At 40.2% G+C, this 21,682-nt stretch overlaps 1 protein-coding gene across 4 annotated transcripts in view; it reads left to right on the forward strand.

The window, feature by feature from the left end:
* osbpl9 (oxysterol binding protein-like 9) overlaps positions 1-21,682 on the forward strand; it is a 212,380-nt gene that overhangs the window by 153,257 nt on the left and 37,441 nt on the right. For all 4 annotated transcript variants that reach the window (XM_078218560.1, XM_078218561.1, XM_078218564.1 and 1 more), the window contains 2 exons: positions 5,969-6,073; positions 8,177-8,336. In XM_078218560.1, the coding sequence (XP_078074686.1) occupies positions 5,969-6,073; positions 8,177-8,336 (265 nt within the window). The remainder of the gene's footprint in view (positions 1-5,968; positions 6,074-8,176; positions 8,337-21,682) is intronic.

Genomic DNA, 21,682 nt, shown 5'->3' on the forward strand with positions numbered 1-21,682 from the left:
TTCATTGTTCAGCTACTCATTAGCAATATTTGCCCAGCAAAGGCTGTAGCTTTGATAGTCTCTCTTCTCTTTTTCAGCCATTGAGGATATGCCAGGCTTTAGTTCAGTAACCGCAGTAGTGCTTGATTGAAATAGAGAGATGACTTTTTGATTATCTTGGTTTGGGCTTGTTGTTAACATGTGGGGAATCATAAGGAAAGTCTTGTGGCCAAACGTTTTTCAAAATTTTTCTGCAGTTTAAAATCAACCAGTTAATAGTTACTTTATCTTGCTGCCTGAATGCTAGACACATTTTTAAAATTATGATCCCAAATTCATTGTTCTGGGAGGACGCCAGGAATTTGAACCAGGTGGAATTTGAATTTGGTGTGGGACCTGATTCTGCCACTTTTCTGCCCTTTCTCTCCATGGCTAAAAATTCTGACATTTTTGCGCTTGCTCCTGTTGTGTTCTGACATCAGTAAAAAGAGGCAGAATTGAACCTGTCCTACCAGCAATCCAAAAGCTCCATATTTTTGTTACCCATCTAAAGTACTGACAATACAAATGTAGAAGTGGGACATGTTGCTGATTTCCCAGAGGTATTCCGTGATTAGTCATCACAGAAAGATAATACTTGAGAGAGAAGCAACAGCACAGATAAGCCCACATCCTGGCAGAGCAGCATTGAACACAAATATTAGTGCTATGGAATGGAAGGTTTTAGCTACAATATCCCACTTGTGGGGAAAAAAGCAAAGGCTGTGGTCCCTTAATTGTCTAAAGCAGTCCTGCTAGGGTGATGACTGGTACTTCCTAATGACTAATAAGGTTAAGAGATTAACTAGTTCCACGAATGGAGTGCTCTCCTAACAAGCGGAGAGTGAGTCCAAGTGTACTAAACTGGGGATAATTCTCATCTACTTAAAAATGCCTAATCTTTATAAAATTGCCTTCATCAAACCATGCTTGTACATATTTCAAAAAGCGAATCATTCTTATTTTAAGAAAATATTGGGAGAAAGGTGATAAGGTACTTATCGTGCACATTTATCCCAGCTCTATTAATCTCCAGTAATGTTTTAACAAAATCATTCATAGGATGTGAATGTCGCTGGCTAGGCCAGCATTTACTGTCCGTCCCTAATTACCCTTGAACTGAGTGTATTTAAGAGTCAACCACATACATTGCTGTGGGTCCGGAGTCATATGTAGGCCAGACCAGGTAAGGATGGCAGATTTCCTTCCCTAAAGGACATTAATGAACCAGATGGGTTTTTACAGCAACAATGGTTTCATGGTTGCCATTAGACTTTTAATTCCCGATTTTTATGGAATTCAGATTTCACCATTTACAGTGGTGGGATTTGAACCCATGTCCCCAGTGCATTACGCTGTGCCTCTGGAATGTCCAGTAACAATACACCATTTTGTAAAAACATTGACCCAAGATTCTGGCTGCTTATTCCAGACATTCACCGCCCTCTGTGGAAAACAATTGGTGTTAACCTGGTGTTGTGAGACTTCTTACTGAAATAATTGCCCCTCTGGACACTTTTGTATCTTCCCCTTCTCACCGTAAACCTATGTCCTCTAGTTTTAGACTCCCCTACCTTTGGGAAAATATATTGACTTTCTAGCTGATCTATGCCCCTCATTATTTTATAGACCTCTATAAGATCACCCCTCAGCCTCCTATGCTCCAGAGAAAAAAGTCCCAGTCTATCAAGCCACTTCTTATAACTCAAACTTTCAAGTCCCGGTAACATCCTAGTAAATCTCTTTTGCACTCTTTCTAGTTTAATAATATCCTTTCTATAATAGGGTGACCAGAACTGTATACAGTATTCCAAGTGTGGCCTTACCAATGTCTTGTACAACTTCAACATGACGTCCGAACTCCTGTATTCAATGTTCTGACCAATGAAACCAAGCATGCTGAATGCCTTCTTCACCACACTGTCCACCTGTGACTCCACTTTCAAGGATCTATGAACCTGTACCCCTAGATCTCTTTGTTCTGTAACTCTCCCCAACGCCCTACCATTAACTGAGTAAGTCCTACTCTGGTTCAATCTACCAAAATGCATCACCTCGCATTTATCTAAATTAAACTCCATCTGCCATTCGTCAGCCCACTGGCCCAATTGATCAAGATCCTGTTGCAGTCCCAGATAATCTTCTTCACTGTCCACTATGCCACCAATCTTGGTGTCATCTGCAAACTTACTAACCATGCCTCCTATATTCTCATCCAAATCATTAATATAAATGACAAATAACAGTGGACCTGGCACCTATCCCTGAGGCCCACCGCTGGTCACAGGTCTCCAGTTTGAAAAACAACCCTCTACAACCACCCTTTGGCTTCTGTCATCAAGATGTGGAGATGCTGGCGTTGGACTGGGGTGAACACAGTAAGAAGTCTCACAACACCAGGTTGAAGTCCAACAGGTTTATTTGGTAGCAAATACCATTAGCTTTCGGAGCGCTGCTCCTTCGTCAGATGGAGTGGATATCTGCTCTCAAACAGTGCACAGAGACACAAAATCAAGTTGCAGAATACTGATTAGAATGCGAATCCCTACAGCCAGCCAGGTCTTAAAGATACAGACAATGTGGGTGGAGGGAGCATTAAACACAGGTTAAAGAGATGTGTATTGTCTCCAGACAGAACAGCTAGTGAGATTCTGCAAGCCCAGGAAGCAAGCTGTGGGGGTCACTGATAATGTGACATAAATCCAACATCCCGGTTTAGGCCGGCCTCATGTGTGCGGAACTTGGCTATCAGTTTCTGCTCAGCGACTCTGCGCTGTCGTGTGCCGTGAAGGCCGCCTTGGAGAACGCTTACCTGAAGATCCAAGGCTGAATGCCCGTGACTGCTGAAGTGCTCCCCCACAGGAAGAGAACAGTCTTGCCTGGTGATTGTCGAGCGGTGTTCATTCATCCGTTGTCGTAGCGTCTGCATGGTTTCCCCAATGTACCATGCCTCGGGACATCCTTTCCTGCAGCGTATCAGGTAGACAATGTTGGCCGAGTTGCAAGAATATGTACCGTGTACCTGGTAGATGGTGTTCTCACGTGAGATGATGGCATCCGTGTCGATGATCCGGCACGTCTTGCAGAGGTTTCTGTGGCAGGGTTGTGTGGTGTCGTGGTCACTGTTCTCCTGAAGGCTGGGTAGTTTGCTGCGGACAATGGTCTGTTTGAGGTTGCGTGGTTGTTTGAAGGCAAGAAGTGGGGGTGTGGGGATGGCCTTGGCGAGATGTTCATCTCGAAACATCTCTTGCCACACAAAACTCTCAAGGTCTATAGTTATGTGCAAGACAATGTTTGCAAAGCATAGTAAAACCCATCCCGTTGTCAGTGATATTTTGTGCTGGATATGCACAATGGAAATGATGCAGTACCCTCTTCATGCCATTTAGGGAGAACAGGACAAGCATCCGTGCAGCTCCCTAACTAATCAGACATACAATAAATGGCAGAGCCATCAAGAGTATAGAAATGCAGAAATAGGTGTGCAAGTCCACAAATCCTTGAAGGTGGCAGCACAGGTGGAGAAGGTGGCGAAGAAGGCACATGGTATTTATAGGGCCTTTATAGGATGGGGTATAGAGTATAAAAGCTGGAGTCTGATGTTGCAGCTGTATAGAACGCTGGTTAGGCCACATTTGGAGTACTGCATCCAGTTCTGGTCGCCGCACTACCAGAAGGACGTGGAGGCTTTAGAGAGAGTGCAGAGAAGGTTTACCAGGATGTTGCCTGGTATGGAGGGTCTTAGCTATGAGGAGAGATTGGGTAAACTGGGCTTGTTCTCCCTGGAAAGACGGAGAATGAGGGGAGACCTAATAGAGGTGTACAAAATTATGAAGGGTATAGATAGGGTGAACAGTGGGAAGCTTTTTCCCAGGTTGGAGGTAACGATCACGAGGGGTCACGGGCTCAAGGTGAGAGGGGCGAGATCTAACTCGGATATCAGAGGGACGTTTTTTACACAGAGAGTGGTGGGGGCCTGGAATGTGCTGCCAAGTAGGGTGGTGGAGGCAGGCACGCTGACATCGTTTAAGACTTACCTGGATAGTCACATGAGCAGTCTGGGAATGGAGGGATACAAACGAATGGACCAATGAGCGGCACAGGCTTGGAGGGCCGAAGGGCCTGTTTCCTGTGCTGTACTGTTCTTTGTAATACGCGTGACAATAATAAATGAAATCAAAATCAAAAAATCATCATTAGTGTTTTAATTCCAGATTTTTGAATTTCACCATCTGCCATGGTGGGATTCAAACTCACGTCATCAGAGCTTTACCCTGGATTACTAGTCCAGTGAAAGCACCAGTGCACCGCTGCCTCCCCTCAGAATAGCGTGCCAATACCCAAAATGATTCAATGTGAATCTAGCCCACCCCCATGGAGACTGGTGGGATGGGTTGCTGCACTGGCTTTGTGCCCCGTCTGCCTTTATGGTTCATTCAAATCAACTAAGAATGTGAAACCAACTCTTGATGTTTCCCACAATACAGTTTATGTTACAATTACCACCTTCAGTTCATATGTCTGGTTGTGTGAAGTATTGAGAAATTGGGGCTGTTTTAGCATCATCTTCAAGAAAGCAGGGGAGAAATGTAGAGGGAAAGTAAACTTCTGCTAAGGTGGCAATATTTGTCCCTCTCCCATGCAAGATAGTATTTTTTCCTTCCCCCACCCAACCTCATTAATACCACAGTCACTCGGACTGAAACGTTGTGGAAGTAATAGTGCATAATTGAGAAGGAAGTGTAAATTAGAATCGGTGAATTTAATCCCAAATCATATTCAGAAAAAAAGAGGGACAAAAATATTGGATTAAAAGAGATCAAAAGTAAAAATATAAAAAATATTAATGTGAATGTCACTGAATGATAAAATTGATAACTATTGACTTTAAATCTTTGAAACATTTTTAACACTCTGACAAGAATTAAATCATGAAGGAATGAAACATTAACTCGTAATAGTTAATGTTCAGTGCCAGGGAGGTGCTCTGGTAATAATTAACTTGAATTAACTTTCTGTTGCATGCTTACTCATATCTACTATGCCAATTCGAGGTTTCACATTGCTCAATGTATTTGCATGGGGAACCAGACAACAAAATGCTACTTTTCGCAAAGCCAATGGTGCATCTGCACCAACCTTATGATTTCCACATTTAGTCATGCATCTGCCCTTGCTGTGGAATTTACACCTTAATGACTATGACTGTATCACATCAACCCGCTGTTAAATTGACAGCAATTTGGAACATGTTCTCTTTAAGTGTCAAAAGATTTATAGAATGGTGCTTAAGATGTTTAATAATTTAGAATCGTTTATAAAATCTAATATGACTGGATAGCAATCCTTATGCATGCAGTTTTCTGTTGTGAAACAACATAGAGCTGTAGGTTGTGCAGCAGGCTAAATAATGCAGATTTGTAATATTTATTATCTGAGATTTGCAACTGAAGTGGTAACAAGTGGAATGCAAAATTCACAATTGGAATAATATAGTTTCTGCTACAGGCATCTGGTCCTGGATGCTATGTAATTGAGTCCTCAATTTGTGATACAAATAAAAGTAGTAATAGATGACTTGATTGCAAGCTGAGAACTCAAATTTAATACATTGCTAGATCATTGCATTTTGTAGCTTCATAGGAGAAGTATCATTGCAACAGTCCTCCTATTTTTAATGGAATAGAAAATATTGATGTGAACCTCTCCATTGCTGATTCAACTGAATGATGAAATTGATAGCTATTGTTAGAAGAGATCCTGTTTGTTTTTCACATTGAAATGTTGTATTACATTTTAAAATTAAATAAACAGGATGTGTTGTAAATATATAAATACAGTGTATACTATTTGAGACTGGCTCATCACTAAAGGACATGCTGCACTTTTTTCTGACTCCGTTCCAAAGAAGACTCTATAATGCGCTGCTTTGATGATGCTTTTTTTACAGAGCCTGCTCAGTTATGCAAAGCGGAGCAGCGTCCATCAACATTGGCTGTGGGAGCTGCTGTTAATGCAATGGGTAACCATCAAACCCCAACTCCCAACAGTACAGGTTAGATGTTTTCATTTTTCTTATGCAACGATATAGATATAGAAGTTCAGGCGTTATTAGCTTGATGAGAATTGTTAACATGTATTTTGATGATTGTCAGCTTAGTTTTATTTGTGTCTTTTGTGATTTGACTTTTTAAAAGGGAATAATATAGTAGCAGTATTTTTAACGTGAAAAAATCTTGATGTCTGAGGTTGGAGGATACACTTTGTGTGGAGGGACAGCTCATAGGTTTTTTTTCCAGTTGCACTGCTATAGAAAGCCCTTCTGCCACACCCCTGATTCAGCCCTGGAGATGAAGGAGTGAAAGTTGTTCAGCTTTCATTGTGCTCCTAGAAGCAGCCCTGAGGAATTGCATAAAGAACAGCTTGTGAGCAGGTTGTTTCAGTGCTTTCTCTCTGAGATGTGAATGACAATGGAGTTTCATATTTGTATTTTTATATTTTTCTGCTATGAAATGCAAATTCAGTAGATTACTTGTGTATTCATTTTATACTTAAACCTTTGTACTACAACTTAATACAGCTGTTTTTGGCATGAATCAAGTAAGATACTATGCTTATTAGTATGATAAATTATGATTGTAACAGATCTTCATATTTATAATGCCTGCTTTAACTATGCTGTTTTTAAGCAGTTTATGGCCAAATTTGGCTTACTAATGTGTTTGAAATGTTAACTTTTTTGTTCATGCAGTGGCAGCCAGTTGTAGCAACCTCTTCTAGATACCTCTTTGTCCTGTCTGAAATTAAGGACCTAAATATTTGTATTATCTTCATTGCGCAAATTGTAGCAGTAATTATAGTTGAGTTGTTCTCATCAGTAGTGATGCCAAGGTGTTTGTCACATGTGATTTGCACTCAAACTTTGTAAATTGTTAAATATTAAAATGTAATTTTTTAATTTGAATTTTGCACAATCTGCGAACTGGTATGAATATTTAAGTCCATGAGTTGCATCGTGAAATAAGTTAGGTATGCCATTGCTCTCCATTTGCTTTCCATACAACGTTTTTTTAAAGGAAGTTGTTATTTAATCAGAAACTATTGCAGCAGTTATTTAATACGTACTGATAAGCTGCAAAGATATAATACAACATTATTAAATTGTTTGGATTGATCTGCTTGAGTATTATGATTAGGAAAGGGATAATTGGCCAAGTTCCTTGCTCCTGTTCCTGTTAGGTAACTCTTGTTAGAATTATGTGGGCATTGGATAAGGTCAGGATGGAACCCTTCTGTGGTGTTGCATGGATGCTTCGTCTGCCACGCTTCACTGCCTACTAAAATTAACTATCTTCAAAAACACAATTCTTCCTTAATTAGCCAACCTACATTTGCGTATAGAAATTTCTGTTATACAAGGGAAAATAAATCATCTGGGACACTATCCAATTTAAAGAATCTGTGACCTGGATGAAGCACTGAACTTCCCCACCATCTTATTACATACAGTGGAGAAGATCATAGAATCACTAATTATGTAAAGATTAATTCTGTAATGCCAATACAAAATTGTTGTGGTGCTGGAGGAGGCCGTTCAGCCCATCGTGTCTGCACCAGCTCTCCAAATGAGCATTATGACTTAGTGCCATTCTCCTGCCTTTTCCTCAAACCCTGCACATTGTTTATATTCAAATAATCATCTAATGTCCTGTTAAATGCCTGGATTGAACCTGCCTTCACCTCACTTCCAGGCAGTTCTTTGCTTAGAATAGCACTTATGTGCTGCTGGCTTTGCTTATCCCCCAAATTGCACCTTATTAAAAAAGAATTAGATACTTAGAGCCAGAGGAAGAGCATTCACTACGTTCCATTTGGTAAAAGGATGCATGTTTCTGCTGAGTTCACCTTGGCAATGCATCAAGATATCTTATTGTAGCTGAAGTTGGTTAGTGTTACAAAATAGTGGAGTAAAATGTATGTTGCAAAGCGGCTGGATTATTTATAGATTATTTAACTATAGTATACTGCATTCGGCATCTTAAGACAATAAAAAAATAAATTTGCATTAGGAAGTAAGCCGCATATGACTGCATCCTTTGTTAAAAAATATGCAGCAATAGAAGGACAACTGAAGTATGATTGTGTTTCTGTGAATTAGGAAGTGGACAGTCAGCACCAAGCAGCAGCATCACTTCGCCCAGCCATGTAAATCTGTCGCCTAATACAGTCCCAGATTTTTCATATTCCAGTAGTGAGGATGAATTCTATGATGCTGATGAGTTCTACCAGAGCAACTCTTCTCCAAAGCGTTGCCTAGAGTGAGTACTTAAATTCAATTTTTTCTTAAATATTGAAGTGAGTTTATGACAACTGAAGGGCAATTTTCTTTTCATGTGTTGTTTGCATTGCAAACTGTGAAATATTTGAAAGGAAATCTATTTTAAAGTTTAAAAAAATTCAAACTTCTTTTGCCGTCCTTGATAAGTGTGCACAAAAGTCAACTATGTTTTTCCTAAGCCAGTGAAATAGGGTATTCTACTCTGAGATTCTCAGAATTCCCGATTATAGAAAGGACATTATTAAACTGGAAAGAGTGCGGACAAGATTTACTAGGATGCCACTGGGACTTGATGGTTTAAGTTATAAGGACAAGTTGGATAGACTGGGACTTTTTTCCCTGGAGTGTAGGAGGTTTAGGAGTGATCTTATAGAAGTCTATAAAATAATGAGGGGCATAGATAAGGTAGATAGTCAACATCTTTCCACTTAGTAAGGAAGTTAAAACTAGAGGACACAGCCTCAAAATAAAGGGGGGTCGGTTTAGGACAGAGTTGAGGAGGAACTTCTTCTCCCAGAGGGTGGTGAATCTCTGGAATTCTCTGCCCACTGAGGTGGTGGAGGCTACCTCGCTGAATATGTTTAAAGCGCGGATGGATGGATTCCTGATCGGTAAGGGAATTAAGGGTTATGGGGATCAGGCGGGTAAGTGGTACTGATCCACGTCAGATCAGCCATGATCTTATTGAATGGCGGGGCAGGCTCGAGGGGCTAGATGGCCTACTCCTGCTCCTATTTCTTATGTTCTTATGTTCTTATCTTTTCCCAAAGGTCGGGGAGTCTAAAACTAGAGGGCATAGGTTTAAGCTGAGAGGGGAGAGATACAAAAGTGTCCAGAGGGGCAAGTTTTTCAAACAGTGAATGGCGAGTGTCTGGAATGCGCTGTCAGAGGTGGTAGTAGAGGTGGGTACAATTTTGTCTTTTAAAAAGCATTTAGACAATTACATGGATAGGACTGGTATAGAGGGATAAGGGCTAAACATGGGCATTTGGGACTAGCTTAATGGTAAAAACTAGGGGCATGGACATGTTGGGCCGAAGTGCCTGTTTCCATGCTGTAAACTTCTATGATTCTAAAATGTTTCTTTTCACCCTGACTGCATTAGTATGTTGCTTCATTTGCTGAACGTGATCCTAGAATTATTTTTTTCCTGTGATAATAAGGCAAGTGAGAGAGAGTCTCATTCCAACAGGATCAACGAGTACCTCCTATTTGGGTTGATTAATGTGTCTCTCTGATTAATATCTTTCCATTTCAAGCAGTTATCCTGTGCTCCCAGCCTGTCTTATCTAATATTTGAAAAACTAGAATATTCTGACTTTCCTTCCCTGCATTTGATATGTATATTGCATCATGACTGGCAAACATTAGAATGAACATGCTAGGATGCACCCTTTAAAAGTAAGAAGAGAGGTTGTAGCTGACATTGTTAATTTTCGTGATCATTTGCTCTTTCTTGTTTCAATCTTCTCCTGTGTTCAAATGTTAAAGTGCAAGATGCTTTTATTATAGTGTGTGAATTTTGACTTTCCTTTTTACTTTGCAATACTTTAAAGATACTGATTCAGTCCCAATACTGATTCCATATGATTACATGTTGTTCTTTTAATGCATCTATCTATCAATAATACTTTGTCTGGGGAACATCTAACTACTTGTTCTCGATCAAAAGAGCTAGCTGGAAACTTGGTCCTTTCTTACGTTACTTGGGCTGTTAACTATTCTTTTGATCTGAACGAATGATTATTAAAACTTCTCGTTTTAAAATAATGCCACTTCTGGCACTGTTGCCAACTTAAAATATAAATGAGTTCCATTTAGTTATGACCTCCTCTTTGTCATAGCAATCAGGATCTCCTGTGACCTCATCTTGAATTGTCTATTTATAATCTTGTCACACAGTTTGATGCCCGAGTTTCCTTCCATACCTTATAGGGTACATGCAGCATGTGATTTAGCATCAGTCCTCACAATTCTCTGGAATAATAAATTTCAGAATGAACAAGGGAAGAGCCCTGTTAGAATCACTGCTGAGCAACAATCCAGAATTAGTTAACAAACTTGGTGAAGGAGCAACTTGCAACTAGTGACCAAAGTATGATCGAATTTGATATTCGATTTGAATGTTAAATGTAAGTAAAGAAAACACTGAAGGGATGAGAAATTAGTTGACCATAGTAAACTAAGCTGAACTGTTAATGGGTAAACCTAGAGTTAAACAATGACCAGTATCGCAGAAAGATTTGGTACAATGCAAAGCTAGTACATACCATGAGAAGACAAAGGTTCAATGTCTGTAGTTAAGTATCTATGGACAACAAATGAGTTGAGAGACAATATCAAGTGACTAGGCTTATACAAATGCAAGAAACAGTGTAAATCCAGAAAGCTGGAAGAGCTAAGGAAAACAACAAAACTATAAATGATGGTGTGATAAGGTAATATGAAGAAAATGCGCAAGGGTTATCAAAACTGGAGAATATGGGCCTATTAAAGATGGATGCAGGGAAGACTATAACAAGAAAATGGCAGGATTATTAAATGTGTACGCTGTCACAGTGGAGGAAGATGACAAACCAGCAAATAACCTCAGGGTCAACACTTAGTGGATTTAATATAAGTTTAAAATATAATAGGACTGAAAATGATAAATCTCCAAATATGATTTTTTTTAAAGTGAGAAAATTGTGGATGCATTTGTTCTAATTTTCTGAACTTCTCTAGATTCTAGAATTGTGACTTTAAATTAGAAATTTTCAATTATCAAAGGAAGGAGGGAGAAACCAGATAACTACTGACCTGTTTTTGGTTCCAGTGACATCCACCAGCTGCTGTTAAACTATCAGGCTGAGCACAAGCATGAGCTGATCATAGACTCAACATAAACTCATTTAAAGTAGTTGATATCTGACTAATTGAGTTGAATCTTTTGAGGAAGTCACAAACATGGTTGATAGAGGAATGTTTGGACTTTTGGAGTGCATTTGATAGGGGGTTAGAGTACAATTGAGGCAGTACTCTCTGAAATTTAGAAAAATGAGAGGTAATCATTGAAACATAGAAGATTATGAAAGGGCTTGACAGATAGACACTGAAAAGTTGTTTCCCCTGGCTGGGGAACCTAGAGCACGGGCACAGTCTCAGGATAGAGATGAAGAAATTTTCCTTTCACTCAAAGGGTTTGCGAATCTTTAGAATTTTCTACCCCAGAGGGTTGTAGATGCTCCATTGATGAATATAGTCAAAACTGAGATGGATAAAATTTTGGTGTCTCAGGGAATTGAGGAATATGGGGAGGAGGTGAGAGAGTGCAGTTGAGGCTGAAGATTAGCCATGCTGGTTTTTAATGGCTGAGTAGCTTCAAGAGACTATATATGTGAGTGACATCATCGATAGTGCGGGCTTTCACGGGTTTAGTCTTACCAAGAGGAACCTGTGTAACTAGCTGCCTCCAGTTCTGAGTCCATTCTGAACTGTATTTCAATATTTTTTATAAGTAAAGAAGATTGAATATCTCAATGTGTCCGACTATCTTTTTGTGGCCACGTTACCACAGCGTGAAAGTGGTTTGATAAATACTTGGGGTAAGAAACCAAGTCGGTTTGTTACATACTCTGGCAGGATGTGCCTCGTGCTATTCCACAAGGGTCCATATTGGAGCCACGGCTTTTCACCATATATATTTCACCTTGATGCCCAATCAATCTTGTATAAAGAATGACAGAGTTGTGCATCCAGTTTTGCTTACCACTCTAGGTTATGAAGCTAGATAAAATTGTGTAGATGTAAACAGCAAGTTATAAAGTGATATAGGCTAAGTAAGTGGGCAAAATCTATTACATAGTGAAGTGTAAAGCCATCCACTTTGGATGCAAGAAAGATATACCTGAATAACTTAATGAGAGATTAGTAGCTGTGGCGAAGCAATGGGATTTGGATGTGCAGGTATGCAGCTCACTAAATGCGAATCCAGTGGAATATGGGCCTTTATCTGAAGAAGGTTAGAATACAAAAATGAGGAAGTAATGCTTCAGTTGTGCAAAGACTTGGTCAGACCTCATCTTGCATTCTATATTCAGCTTTGGACACAAACCTCAGGAAGGAAATGTTAGCCTTGAAAGGGGATACAATGCAGATTTGCATGGTAAGGGTATCAAAGGAAATGGTGTAAAAGTGGGTAAATGGGGTTGAGATACAAATAACATGATCTAAAAGAACAACAAAAGGTTTAGGGGCTGAATGCGCCCCTCTTGTTCCTGTGTTCTTAAATCTGATTGGCTTCCGTTTGTTCAATGGTTTGTGCTGATCTTTGCCTGGGCAGCAGTTGGGCACTGTATATTTTACCTCAAACATAATTGTCAAGCCAGCGAAGATTCCTTCTGATTCCCGTCAAACATTCCCTGTCAGTGCTTGTAGTACCGTATCCAGGTAGTATTGTGAAACTTGAAGGGTAGGCAGAAACAAAATGGAGATAAAAAAGATAATTCATTTTGGGAGATTACGATTTGTCCTTTGAGTGAATTTGCCATCAGAATTGTGTTGTGAAGTGAATATCTTTTGAATTACATTTCTAGAAGTAAGAAAAGAAAGGACTTGCATTTAAATCCATGTATTGCCTGTCTGAGGCTGATGTATATTGAGACCAATATTACAGGAGGTTTCCGAAAGCATTTTTTAGTTCTAAATGTAGTTAAATGCAGTACATTGGTGTCAGCAGCTGCCCATTAGCAAACCAGATTCCAGGAAGTATTGAAATTTGTAGATTTCTGATGTGTGAAAATATAATCTGAAATTTTGCCATTGATATAAGGGAACCAGTTTCATTTGGGTAACTGCAAGTGTTTCCTGTCTGAGTCTCCATGTAAAAGTGGAGCTTGCCTTGCCAGCAAAATTGGTTCCCCAGTCCGAAACCTTTCCCAAAACAGGCTTCATGGATGACACAATTAGAAAAGTGCCCCTAGTATCTTCAAAGGAGTTGCTTGTTGTGTTGTTCATACGTTTACTAAGAATTATGTGGATATGCTTTCTAATGTCAGTCCCAATGCTGGGTTTAAGACAAAACCACAGGTTTGCAAAACATCCCAGCATTTAAAAAGATATTATTTTGTAAATGCTGATGTCAGAGTTTACTGGATATATATAAAAGTTGATTAAAATATGTCTCAAGACTTGCAATTCATTGTACATAACTGATAGATGTTGAGCAAATCTTCTTTTGAAACAAAACTTTAGAAAAGCCTTTGGTTACATGTATGCAATTCTTCATAAGTAGGGAAGTGCTGTTGCAACTCAATAGGCAATTGGTGAGATCATATCTAGAGTACTCTGCACAGTTTTGGTTCCTTTACTTGAAGAAGGATGCAAATGCATTAGAGGCAGTTCAGAGAAGAAGGTTGATTCCAGGGATGAAGGACTTGCCTTATGATGGATTGAATAGTTTAGGCCTATACTCGCTAGAGTGTAGAAGAATAAGAGGAGATCTAATTGAGGTATATAAGTTGCTTAAGGGGGTTGACAGGGTAGGTCTAGAGCAAATGTTTCCCCTTGTTCGACATTCTAGAGCGAGACATTCTTGAATGAGAGACCGTAGTTTTAGGCTAAGGGGTGGCAGATTTAAAACCAAAATGAGGAGAAATTACTTCACTCAAAGGGTTGTGAATCTGTGAAATTCTTTACTGCAGGGTGCAGTGGACACTGGAACACTAGAAAAAGAATTGAGGAGATAAATAGGTTTTTAATTAGTAGTAGGATAAAGGCATTTGGGGAGCAGTTAGGAAGGTGGGGATGAGGTTGAGATGAGATCAGTCATGATTGTATTGAATGGAGGAGCAGGCTGAAGGGGCAACTCCTGCTCCTAGATCTTAGGTTATTATAACAACACAACGTTGAATGTTTTTCTCTGGGTATTTGGAATTTTTTTTAAAAAGCCAAACGCTGCTTAAGCAGAGATGTTCAACTTATACTTTTATGCAGATATAGATTGTATACATTTCTTTGCCGACTTGGTTGGAAAAAAATGAAATTGGCATTTTTGACTGATTCACAGTATATTTTAATTCATTTATAGTATATGGGCATCACTGGCTAAGCCAGCATTTATTGTCCATTCCTAGTTGCCCTTGAGAAAGTGGTGAGTTGCCTTCTTGAATCGCTGCAATCCCTAATGTCTGCACCCACAGTGCTGTCAGGTAGGGAGTTTGAGGATTTTGATCCAGTGATAGTGAAGGAATGGCGATATCCTTGCAAGTCAGGATGTTGAGTGACTTGGAGAGCAACTTCCAGATGGTGATGTTCCCAGGTATCTGCTACTCTAATTCTTCTAGATTGTAGTGGTCATGAGTTTCGAAGGTGCTGCCTAAGGAACCTTGATGGTACGCAAAGCTGCCACTGTTTGTCAGTTCTCGAGGAATTGAATGTTGGTGAAAGGGGTAGCAATCAAGTAAGCTGCTTTGTCCAGGATAGTGTCAAGCCTCTTGTGTTGTTGGAGCTACGCTCATCATGCAGAGAGTATTCCATTACATTCTTGACTTGTGCCTTGTAGGACAGGCTGGTGGACAGGCTTTAGGGAGTTAGGAAGTGAGTTACTCGCCACATGATTCCTAGCCCTTGACTTGCTCTGGTAACCACAGAATTTATATGGCTAGTCCAGTTCAGTTTCTGGTCTATGGTAGCCCCCAGGATATTAATAGTGGGGAATTAAGCAATGGTATTACTGTTGAATGTCAAGTGGTGATGGTTAGATCCTCCCTTGTTGGAGAGGCCATTGCCTGGCATTTGTGTGACATGAATGTTACTTAGCACTGTTGCCGCTCAGCGCCAGGGACCTGGATTCGATTCCAGCCTTGAATCACTGTCTGTGTGGAGTCTGCACGTTCTCCCTATGTCTTCATGGGTTTCCTCCAGGTGCTCCAATTTCCTCCCACAGTTCGAAAGACGTTCGATTGGCTATGCTAAATTCTCCCTCAGTATACCCGAACAGACGCCGGAGTGTGGCGACTAGGGGATTTTCACAGTAACTTCATTGCAGTGTTAATGTAAGCCTATTTGTGACACTAATAAATAAACTTGCCACTTGTAAGTCCAAGCCTGGGTGTTGAAGCTGATTCTTGGTCTGTGTTCAGCAGGAAGACGATAGTAACAGGGTGATAATGGCAATGCACCATTTATTACCCATTCCTGCTTCCAGTATGGCCACCAGTATTTTCTTGCAGGATTTCACTAGGGCACTGTTTCAGGCACAGAATTGAGTGCGTCATCAAATGGGGAAACGTGGCTCGCGCACGCTCACTTTCAGCTGAGGAATTCTGTGCCTGTATCTCGCTCACTTTTGTCTCAACTGTTACAAAAACATGCCTTAAAAATAGAGAAGAGAAACATCCATTGGGGGGGGGTGGGGAGAAGAAAGAGGAACAGTGAACAGTGTTAAAATGTCTATCATGAGTGCCATATGAAATCATTAGACCGCAATGTTTCCCATTTCTCAGTACAGTTCTTGTATCTGTCATTTGCTAAAGTTGACACTATACAACTGTTTGTACAATGTTCCAATAGTTCCAGTGAAAATGGGAAAGGATTCTTTGCAGCATATTTAACTGTTTATTTCAGCTCTAATTTCTGCAAACTTTAAAAATGAAAGAAGTGTTCACTTGGTATTTATGAGGGAATCCTTACAGTGCAGAAGAAGGCCATTCGGCCCATCAAGTCTGCACCAACTCTCCAACAGAGTATCTTACCCAGGCTCACCCCATCCCCGTAACCCCACGCATTTACCCTGCTAATCTGCCTAACCTACACACCTTTTGGCACTAAGCGCAATTTAGCATGGCCAATCTAGCTAACCTGCACATCTTTGGACTGTGGGATGAAACCAGAGCACCCAGAGGAAACCCATGCAGACACTGGGAGAGCGTGCAAATTCCACACAGCCTCCCAAGGCTGGAATCAAACCCAGGTCCCTGGCAATGTGAAGCAGCACTGCTAACCACTGTGCCACCGTACCACCCCGGTGAAGCAATTCAACACAACACCAGAATGCCACTGTGGTAAAAGATTGGACATTTCAATATTGAATGCACTCAGTGAATGTCTCAGGAAACCTAATATCTGGATTGTAGATAATTACATAGAGGGATACACTGTGGGAAAAGTTAAGTGCCCTGTCTGTTCAACAACAAAAAATACTGAAGTACTTATGAGAGATTGTCTTTCTTGGAAATTCTGTATTTGCTGCTGAATATATAGGAAACGGATAGTCATAAAATCCTATGTTTCCCTTCCCTTCAAGGAAACAAAATTGACAAATATTAGCCACTATCAATCTACAATATTTCTCTCTCAAATATAAATTATACCCACTGAAGACATAGGCCAGAACTCTACTACTTCGCCCGCCATGGAATCAGTGCGGACGAGGATCCGACAACGGAAATCTCTGTTGACCTCAGGGAGGAATTTCCGGTCACGCCCGAGCGAGGCTGTAAAATCCCGCCCATTTTTGCACAATTCCTTACCAAATAATTTCATTTCCCCTGTCAATCCTTTTGTGTCAATGTCCATAGAGTACAATCAATGTCAGTAGAATATTTTACATGCATTCTCTCACAAACCAACTTGTCTCTCTCTCTCATATACACACACACACACAGGCACACACACAGACACCCATTACTTTCAGACACACGCAACACTTCTCACGCACTCACTTAGAGATACTCAGTTGCTGCCAAAAAGGATTGGCTAATTTGTAGAATTGAGAAACATCTTTTCCTTATGGTTTTAATTGAAATATATGGTTTAAAATTATGATGTTCATTATGTCAAGAAAGAATTTTTAAGACTTTTAAGAAAATAGTAGGAAAAGATTTCAGCCTGGCTTATCCTGAATAGTTTGGTAGAATATATATAGCTGCTGGTTTGTAGTCTCCAATTTAGATTGTTGAGAGTAGTGAAGTGTGACAGATGGAGCTGCTTAAATATGATCTTTTAGGGGATTGAGACCTCAGAACAGCTTGATGCTGTTTGAATGGGGAAATGAGTTTCTCACGAAATTTAGGTTAAGTAGATTGATGTTACAAACTCTAAGCATCCCTATTTGTGCTTTAGTGGTGGAATACATTCTGAGTGTGTTGCTTGCAATTACAAATCCAAGTGAAATGATAATAAAATGGTTTAAACTGTTTGAGATTAAGAAAGCAACGAAAGATATGTAGAAGAATCTGTGTGGCACCAATGTGAAAAATGAAGAATATGTTCACAACTACACTGACTAACCTGGGTAGCTCCTGAGCGATAATATCAACCAAGTTTAAGTAAGTCTAATTTTCAAGAATATTTATAATTTTTCTTACCTTCTGCATATAGTATTCAGTTTGTGATGCAGAAATTCTGAGGGGGTATTAACATTTTTGAAAGAGAAAAATAAATCATTTCCATTTAACATACTCTCCCAGGAATGATTTAACAAAAAATATTTGAATCTTGTTACTTACTGCTTCCTCAATGTGAAGCAGTGTTGCAGAGACTGTATTAGATATACTGACTGGTAAAGGTCTGTCCAGTTGCGATATCCAGTGGTCTGTTTCTGGCTAGAGATCAGCATCTACACTAAATTCAAGTTCCAATAACTTCAAATAAACCTGACTAATATTATGTTTCTTTATGCACTGTAATGCTAATATTGCTCCTGTTATTTCAGTATGAAAATGCACAATGCTTTGTATAATATAGACGTCTCAGTCCATCTATTGCTGAAACCCAGATTCATGCTTCTATTGAATCCAGACTCAATTATTTTAATGCTTTCCTACCTGGCACCTATCGTTCACCCTCTATCTTTCATAACTTGCACCAAATCCTATTCACCATGTGCCCACTAACCTAGGTTGGCTCCATTTCTAATAATCCCCCTCATTTAAAATTCTCATTCTTGTTTTCAAATCCTCTTTCTGCTTCCAAAAGAGAAAATGTTGGAAAATCTCAGCAGGTCCGGTAGCATCTGTAAGGAGAGAAAAGAGCTGACGTTTCGAGTCCAGGTGACCCATGTCAAAGCTTCCTGCTCTTCATGCTTCCTGCTTCACTGTTTCTGTAACGTCTTCAGCCCTACAGTCCTTGGAAGATGATGCATTTCTCTCATCTGACTGCCTTCAGTTGTGTGGCCCCAAAGCTCTGGAATTCCCCCTCAAAACAACTCTGCTTCACTATCTTTCTCCTTTTAGATGCTTCTGGAAAACCACTCCCATCTGTCCTCATAGCTTTTTATGTAGTTACGTGCCAAACTTTGCCTAGTAATGCCCCTATGAAGAGCCTTGAAAATTATATTGCAGTAAACACACTTGCTGTATTATAAAGAAGCTAAAATAATGTACTGGCATTGTGAGATCACAGTAAGAGTTTTATCAACACCAGGTTAAAGTCCAACAGGTTTATTTGGTAGCAAATGCCATTAGCTTTCGGAGCGCTGCTCCTTCGTCAGGTGAAGTGGATATCTGCTCATAAACAAGGCATACAGAGACACAAACTCAAGTTACAGAATACTGATTAGAATGTGAATCTTTACAGCTAACCAAGTCTTAAAGATACAGACAATGTGAGTGGAGAGAGCATTAGGCACAGGTTAAAGAAATGTGTATTGTCTCCAAACAGGACATCTCCACATTGTGAGATCAAACAGATTTTTTTAGTCGACATTGTTCATCTGCAGTGACAAAGCAAGATCTGTATTTACAACATAATGGCATTTGCTACCAAATAAACCTGTTGGACTTTAACCTGGTGTTGTTAAACTCTTACTGTGTTTACAACATACTACAGCAATTTTGGCACATGTTATAACCAAATGTGGTAAATTTTAATAGTCTGATTTCATAATGCGCACAAATTCCTTAAGATGCATAGTTTTTCAAAAGTAGGTGTCATTATTTCCAGAACATTATGACGATTCTGATCAGAATTTTCCGGCTGTTTGTGCCCCGCCGCAGCTGCAAAGGAGGACAGCAGGACCATGGCGTGTTTGTCCATAGATTTCTAAAGGCAGGTTAATAGGGTGGTGAAAAAGGCATATGGCACACTCGCCTTTATCAATCGGGGTATAAATTACAAAAGTAGAGAGGTCATGATGGAGTTGTATAGAACTTTGGTGAGGCCATAGCTGGAGTACTGTGTGCAGTTCTGGTCGCCACGTTATAGGAAGAATGTGAATGCACTGGAGGGGCTGCAGAGAAAATTTACCAGGATGCTGCCTGGGATGGAACATTTGAATTATGAAGAGAGGTTGGATAAGCTTGTGTTGCTTTCATTGGAGCAGAGAAGACTGAGGGGCGACCTGATTGAGGTGCTCAAGATTGAGGGGCATGGACAGGGTGGATAGGGAGCAGCTGGAACCCTTCGTTGAAGGGTCAGTTACGAAGGGACACAGGTTAAAAGTGAGGGGTGGGAGGTTTAGGGGGGATTTGAGGAAAAACATTTTTACTCAGAGGGTGGTGATGATCTGGAATGCGCTGCCTGGGAGGATGGTGGAGGCGGGATGCCTCACATCCTTTAAAAAGTACCTGAATGAGTCGTTGGCATGCCATAACATTCAAGGCTATGGGCCAAGTGTTGGCAAGTGGGATTAGGTGGGCAGGTCAGGGCATTTCATGCGTCGCTGCAGACTCGATGGGTCGAAGGGCCTCTTCTGCACTGTGATATTCAGTGACCGAGAATTTGGCACTCAGCCAAATCTCCGTTCACAGCAGAGGACCAGAGAATCCTACATGTGAACAGCTGGAAACTTCCAGCCTCCATTTCTTGTTTAAGCAACTTTACCAAGCGAATGGAAATATCTAAAATATGGATCAGATGATGATGAAACTGCATACACTGACTGCACATGTATGGAAACAAAAGTTTTTAAAATGACACTGTACATTTTCTTTATAACCTTTCTTTAAATTCACATGGAAAACATATGCACAGAGTATGTTACTTACAAGGGTATATGCATATTTATCAGCTACAGTAACAAATACAATAATGATCTCATTGTGCCGATCACTGTTTATCAGCTAAAGATTTAAAGTATAAAGTTAAATATTTGGACTCGACCTAAACTCACTCAGGTTTTGAAAAATCATTTCAGTCACCTCGGTTTGTATAGTAAAATTTGTGTACTTTTCATTTCGCCTGAGCTGTGCTAGGACCAGTGTTCTGGTGAGTCATATAACTAGGGCAGTAAAGCCAACTTTAAATGAAATAGTGGGAGCCAGGGATCAAGTGAAGGAAGATGTGATAAATTTAAAGCAAGTGAACAAGACAAGGGATCAAGGTAATGCTAATCTGTATAGTAGGAAGGGCCAGAGGATACAAACTTACAAGCATATAATCAGAGCACTACAGGAAAAGGGTCAGTGGATACAAATTTACCAGCATATGAGGCTAGCAATTGCAAAAATAGTAAGAAGACAGAACTAAAAGTTCTATATCTGAATGTGTGTAGCATTTGCAACAAAACGGATGAATAGTCAGCTCAAATTGAAAATAATCTGTATGATCTAGTAGGCATTACAGAAACATGGTTGCAAGATAACAAAGGCTGAGATTTGAATATTCAAGGCTTCGTGACAGTTCGAAAGGACAGGAGTAGGAATTGGAGGTGGGTTAGCCCTGATAATTAAGGGCCGCATGACGGTTAGCACTGCTGCCTCACAGTGCCTGGAACCTGGATTCAATTCCAGTCTTAGGTGACTGTATGGAGTTTGCACGTTCTCCCCATGTCTGCATGGGTTTCCCTGGGTGCTCTGGTTTCCTCCCATTGAGGTCACGTACCAACCGACTCGAGAACAGCTTCTTCCTTGCTGCCATCAGACTTTTGAATGGACCTACCTCACATTAAGTTGATCTTTTCTACACCCTAGCTATGACTGTAACACTACATTCTGCACTCTCTCATTTCCTTCTCTATGAATGGTATGCTTTGTCTGTATAGTACGCAAGAAACAATACTTTTCACTGTATACTAATACATGTGACAATAATAAATCAAGATCAGTCCAAAAATGTGCAGGTTAGGTGGATTGGCCATGTTAAATTGCACTTTAGTGTCCCCAGATGTGTACGTTAGGCAGATTAGCAGGGATAGAGTGGGCGGTGGGCCTGGGTAAGATGCTCTGTTGGAGAATTGGTGCAGACTTGTTGGACCGAATGACGTCCTTCTGCACTGGTCGGGATTCTGTGACATTAGAGATTTTATAAAGATCAAGATGCAGAGTCAGTTTGAGTAAAGATAAGAAATGGCAACAGTAAGCACTCACTTGTAAGAGTAGTTTATAGGTTCCTAACATGAATTACCTT

Source organism: Mustelus asterias, chromosome 8 (assembly GCF_964213995.1).
Source record: "Mustelus asterias chromosome 8, sMusAst1.hap1.1, whole genome shotgun sequence".
NCBI classification, from domain to species: domain Eukaryota; kingdom Metazoa; phylum Chordata; class Chondrichthyes; order Carcharhiniformes; family Triakidae; genus Mustelus; species Mustelus asterias.